General features: G+C 36.1%; 1 protein-coding gene across 1 annotated transcript; it reads right to left on the bottom strand.

Annotated features, from left to right (window-relative positions):
- Positions 1 to 226: 226 nt before the first annotated feature.
- LOC103326848 (Transcription elongation factor (TFIIS) family protein) lies at positions 227 to 4,397 on the bottom strand. Its single transcript, XM_008229100.3, has 9 exons — positions 3,163 to 4,397; positions 2,863 to 2,931; positions 2,674 to 2,756; positions 1,871 to 1,923; positions 1,663 to 1,784; positions 1,486 to 1,513; positions 1,080 to 1,369; positions 916 to 1,006; positions 227 to 780 (listed from the first exon to the last, which is right to left on the bottom strand). Exons 1-9 carry the CDS (start codon positions 3,634 to 3,636, stop codon positions 656 to 658), a joined length of 1,335 nt encoding a protein of 444 aa, XP_008227322.2. The 5' UTR covers positions 3,637 to 4,397; the 3' UTR covers positions 227 to 655.
- Between the last annotated feature and the right edge of the window lie 2,097 nt (positions 4,398 to 6,494).

Genomic DNA, 6,494 nt, shown 5'->3' with positions numbered 1-6,494 from the left:
TGTAATGATATTGTTACACCTGAGATGGGTGTAATGATATTGTCACTAAAAGTTATGATTTTGCTACATTTAATTCTCTTACACGTAAATACGGGCATATAAATGATAAAAGTTCAGAGGGGTAAGTTTTTTCACCATCTCTGTGCCCGCCGCCGTCTTAACAAAATTGACCGGAGACGAACTTTACAAGGATCACTTCAGCCTTAAGAGTAAGGAGACATGAAAGTTTAACCTTAAATGTATAAGTAACAGTGAACTTTATTTCTGTCTACAAAGTACATATAACTCATGATGTAGAAGTTTCTTGACTCTGGGAGAAAAAAAATGTTGAGGGTAGTCGGTTAAACGGGTAGCGACAACTAGGGTTCTCTAACAGACATTCAGCTCAGAACCAAATCCAAATGAGACTGCATAAGCTACAATCTGCCACCCAATTTGAATGAAAGGACCTCTAGAAACCTCAATGTATTTAATTTAGGGTAAGTTTCAAAAGTTTGCTTGTCAATAAATCTGAAACAGCCCCTCCCCAGCAAGAATGGTGAATGAATGTCTTATTCTTGACCCACAGTATGCCAGAGAGTTTGTCCTCTTCCACTGAATTGAAATGGAAGAATCTTTCATAAGCCACTGAAACCAGTCTCCTTTACAAAGTAACTTATCTCCGTCCATGCGCCCAATGTCGATTGTGGTTTCCAGGCTTCCCATGTGGATTCCTACGGGCAAGCCCTTGCTTGGGGAGATCTTGCAACTCCATAACCTGTACCGTCCGTTGCCTCTTGGCTGTCAAACAAAAAGAGAATGCAGGCATACATGAGAAAGATTAAAAACCTGGATCTGCTATTAACAGAGTTTGATTTTTCAACACCCAAACATGTGGCATTGTTGACAAAAGTCCAAATATTCAGCAAGATATACCGTTCTCAGCTTGTTGATAACGCTCTTGGAGTTTCCTTTTTGTGGCTTCAAGTTTCACTTGGACTGCAACTTCATCTGAACACTTGAATTTCTAGGAGACCAAGAACAGAAATCAGACAAAGATTGAAATATATGAAACTACAAGTAATTGTTACGGCACTTACATCTTGCTGACCAGTGAGTTGCCTCTTTTGAATGGCAACCTTATCTGTTTTTTGCTGGATCTTCGTTTCATTATTGACCCTTTGCTCCATATTTACTTTGGGAGGTCTGCCAGGCCCAGAGTCAGTGCTCGAGAGCTTATTTGGCTTTACAACTTCTTGTTTCTTCACTTGTTCATTCTTGTTTTCCTTGGGAAGCACATTTGCCTCATTTGAAGGCTGCTGTTTCTGCTTTACAATATTTTGTTTCTCCACTGATGGTTTTCTTCCATTGTCACGGTTGTTTCGAGGATCTGAAACAACATTCCCCGTTCATAATCATGAATCCAATAAGTGGGGAATTCAAATAATGAACCAAATAGCACAAAGCTAACCAAGAGAAACATAAACATTGGCAAATTCAACTCACTTCCAAAATCATCCATGCCATCAAAGAACTTCACATAGCGTGGTTATTGGACATCAAAGAGAACAGAAACCAATCAGTTTTCAGCCATCATATTGAGAATCAGCTTACTTTCCTCAGTAAAAGAAAAAAAGAAAAAGAAAAAAAGAAAAAGAAAAAAGCAGAGAACAGGACTGATACCTGTGAGAGTTCCATTGATGTCGTTTGAGTAGCAAAGAAAGCTCCTTCATCCAAAGGGGGAGATGGTAGTCCTTCCTCATCATCAAAAGATGGATCAACAGAATCCGACATAGCTTCTGTGCCTACATGTTAATATAATAGAATTAATATTGGTGATCCAGTGAAGAACTGAAAAGAATGGTACATACATAAAATCAGCAGTTCATACCAGCAAGAGCTGTTGTAGCATTGACCCATTCATCTACCATGTCTTTCCACCCACTGCAATACAAAAGATCATGTTAAATTTCAAAATCTAAGATAACAAATACAATGTTAAAATGGAACTGCTAGTCTTCCAATATAGCACTAACTTACATGGTATAGAAATATGATGTTTACTTATCTACTACATGAGTCATGGATACAAAAAAGCTGAAATGAGTCATAATTTATCCCTTGTCTAAGAATTATCATCAAGAACGTGGCTTATTAGCCCACTAAAAGACTTAACGCGAAAAAGACACAATGAGCTAAGAGGAGTCAACAGTGCAGATGAAGAAAATGGATTCGATGTGTTGACAAAATTCAAAGGAGAAAAAGACCAGTGTGCAGTTGATATCAGTAAGCACAACAATAAGAACTGAGTTCATAAGCATAATTAATATGAATCGGCAGCACTCAGAAACTGGAAATTATCTGATACTGGTTTTAGTCAACAGACTTAAAAAGCTGAAGTACATAGGAGGTTTGAGCATATTATGTGCTTTCATACTGAATATAAGCACGGGATTAATGCACCCAAAAGACTACAAAGAAAGTTTAAAGGAAAAATTGCTGAATACTACAATGCAAGAAGCAGGCAAGGGTATAGTAAGTAATAAGCAGACCAAAGTATCAAAGTAACAAATTTTAGAAGATGCGGTAAATGCATGTACCGTAGCAGAACGCTACATAGTATTACTCAATTTCCTCCCAATAAACACAAAGAACAAATAATCCATTGTTAATCAAGGGTATATAAATTCATACTCGATAAGTGATCGAGCAAGATGACGAATTTTCTTTGATCCATGCTTTCGGAGACCGTTAACAGCCTTTCCAATTTCAGTTGCCTGCAAAAGAAGAACGCATATTAGTCCATACAGTAGCAAAAATTTAAAGCTGATTGAGGATGTAATGTTGCACTAATTCAATAACTAAACCAAATTAGAATCAGACCTTGAGAGTCTCCACATTCAGAGCCATCAACTGAAGCTTCCTCAAAGACTCAAACAATACTGTATCAGACTGCAACAACATTGATCAATACTAGAATCAGAAACCGGAACACCTAAAGCATGTTCACAGCAGCCAAACAGAGCACAAATTCTCAAAAAACTTTCAAAACCAATCTAAAATTTTATAAACTATGGAACACGAATTAACCCAAAAGGGGCACAGCAAGCAACCACTCGAACACTTCAGAATTGAAGCAGCAAACACAAAGGGCTAATTGGAAATCAAAGGCAATTAAAATACCTCTTCTTCACAATTATTGAAGATCTCTTTGATCCTGAAAACCTCCCCAACAATTTCAGACTCTTCTTCAATCTCAGCAGTCAAAGCCTCAGCTAATCCATAGCTGTAATTGCTAAGCTGGTTCATGTTCATCTCTCCCTGATCATCTCTACTGCTATTGACCTTGCTCTCTTTACTAGCACCAGCCTCAACTTCACCTCCATCTCTATCAAACCCACTTTTACACCCCCCATCATCATCGTCATCTTCTCCATCGCCACCAGGCACCGCCAACTCCATTTTGTCGCAGCCTGAACACCGGGTCAATCGACATGAAAACAACCGCTCTGCTATTCGATCCCTCCGCAATTTGAACTCCTTTGGGCAATCGGAAGCCGCCACCATGATCGCATGGTCGATTATATCGAAAATATCCGAATTCGCAGTCCGAAAGTAATTCCTCCAGTAATTCAGTGACCCGGTCTTGGTCGCCATGGCAACCAAAACCCAAAGTTCGGGATTGGATTGCAGACAACAGAGATCGAAAGATCAGATTTCAGTCAATACCCAGCAATCAAAACTCAAAATTCACACTGCCTATGTTGGTTTTGGATCGAGAATTGATGGGTACGTTTTTGTGAATTTGAGGGAAACAATTTCAGATAAGGAGAGTCGGTCGGTTCTGGTACGAGTTTGGTAGGAGATGACGGAGAATCTAGATTCTAGACCCACCAACGTTTCTTGAATTGTATCAGTTTTTTTTACACAAGATTACAATTATATTCTTTCAAGGACAAAAAACTATGGGTTACGTAGAACAATAGGATTTGGGAAAGATATAAATATATACGATCAGAAATAGAAAGATCAATGACGATAAGCAATATCTGACTAAAACCAAACGTGGGTTCTTCTCTTGTGTAGGATTCTGATGTTCGGTTCAGGCCAAACTTTCCCGGAAAAATCCCAAATTTTTTTTTCTAGAGGAATAAGTTTAAAAGATATGCACCGCTATTTAGGAGAAACATACAAATTTAATCCAAATACGAGAGATAGATTTCTCTCTCTGTGTCTGTCTCTCTCCCTCTCTAGGCCTGGTGTCTCTCTAAAGTTCTGAATCAAATACCAGGTGCTGCAGAAGCCAGGGAGTTTTTTTTTTTTGGTTGCAAAACCCCTCCTTGAAAAAGAAGCAAACAAAAATAAAAGATTATTTTATAGTATGTACTGTTGCTGTGTTGGAGTTTTGAAACTCTGTAGCTTTTTCCTTTTTGGTTTTCCTTTTTTTAACTGTTTTGACTGGAATGGGTGCCGGTCCGGTGTTAGAGAATGAAAGAAAGCGCCTTCTTACTTTTCGGTTTTTTCTTTTAATGTCACAATTATAAATACAAAAAATTAATAGATACAAAATAATATGGAGCGGTTGTTTGTTTTCATACAAGCGATATTGAGAAATAAAAACATCATATAAGATACAAGATTAAACGCTCTTAATCATTTTGAGTTATATGTCCTGATAATATGGAGCAATTTTTTAATTAAGTGAGACAGATATATATTTGAAACGAGAATAATGATTTAGTGATATTTAGCTCTACTTAATTGGAGAAAGTTTCAGATTCGACTCACATACATAATTAGAAAGAAAGATATATATTATTGTGAAACTACTCATAATTAAAATATAACCATATATATATATTTGTTACCTAGTTGGAGTAGTGATACATAGTGAAAATATCTTGTAATTATCTATTTTTTATAAATAAAAAATAAAAACAAATTGCGTATGACGAGAGAATTGGTAACCGAGTTTGACCGGACTGCGAACTCGGCGAAGACCTTTCTAAATTCGTTTCAGATTCAGGCACTGAGTTTTAGTTTGGGGGCAAGGATGATGATGATGAGTCATTTATTAGCTATTTGGAAAAACTCGGCGGCTCGTTTTAAAAGCTACCCTCACATGTGGGTGACGGAAATCGGAGAGCGGTTTTGATAACACGTTGGCATAAATGAGGTGGTGGTCAGGAGTTGTACCTGTTCCGTGGTGAGAGTGAGCGCACATACTTAGTGCAAGGTAGGGGCTAGGTGGGGCCAAGTGGATAAGGGTGCTTTTGCAAGGCTTCATATATCACAGCACTGTCACATTACATTTCACTTTTCTTTTTTTTTAAAATTTTTATTATTTTCTGATTGCATTTTGGTTTTTGTTTTTTAATTATGGGAAAGGCTTGTAATGGGGCTTTGACTCACGGAGAGGGAGGAATCCAAGTAAAAAGTAAATTAGGTTTGACTTTCAGGTAACTGTTCCAACTGTTTTGTAAGGTTGAACACCTGTTTTCTATTTTTGTTTTTTGTTTTCCTTTTTTAAAAAGTACAAATGGTATTGTAGGAGGGGAAATTGAACACAAGATCTCGAGTAAATAAATAAATGTTCTTAATCATTTGAGCTATAATCCTTCTACATATGATATCATTCAAAATGTTTTAGTTAAAAGTATCGTGAGAACCATAGATTAAGACCTGACTTTATAATAATAATATATCCTAATTTTGAATATCTCCTCCTCAATTACCAAAAACCAAAAACTTAAATGACAAAGGAAATCACCAGTTCGCAAGTATTTACCATGTCACGTCTCCTAGTTAAAATATTTGTTTTTCTTGGCTATTTCATTTGGGGCCATCAAAAGCAAATTGGTCAAAGGTCAATAGTTCACAAATATTTGTCATGTGATGTCTCGTAGCTGGGTTGAGTTTTTTAATAATAAGTGTTCAGAGATCAGGGGTCCATAACCTGATACCCTTTTCCAAAAGAAAAAAGTCTACTGTTTTTCTTTTTCATTTTTAAGATGGATCCTTATCTAAAAAGTTGGTTAAGTTCAATTCATCATTTAATGTCTTCGTATATATATTTTTATAGGTTTTTCTTTTTACAAAACTATATTATAAATTATTCTAATATACGGAGAGGTTGATTGAATTCAGGTCCTAATATATGTAGATGAGGACCAAACTTGAATGCAAGGGCAGCATACATACTATCTTAGTTAACTAGCATACCCTACGTCTACTATTTTTATGAGTTGAATAGACCTTTCCCTAAGAAAAAAAATATCAATGATGCGTTTATAATTGTAAAATTAATTAATATAATAACTAAAAATTGTCATATCCAATAGGAAAAAAAAAAAATTTGTGTCCTATAGTTTGACTTGAATTTCAATTTAATCAATGTATTTTCAGTTGTTTTAATTATTATGAATTTCAGTTCAGAATTAAAATTTCACAGTTCTTTTTTGTTTTTACACAAAGACTAGTATTTTATTAATGATGAGGAATGAAAGCAGTACAAA

Source organism: Prunus mume, linkage group LG8 (genome assembly GCF_029339155.1).
Source record: "Prunus mume cultivar Tortuosa linkage group LG8, ASM2933915v1, whole genome shotgun sequence".
NCBI lineage: Eukaryota > Viridiplantae > Streptophyta > Magnoliopsida > Rosales > Rosaceae > Prunus > Prunus mume.
This window is presented reverse-complemented; position numbering and strand designations above follow the sequence as displayed.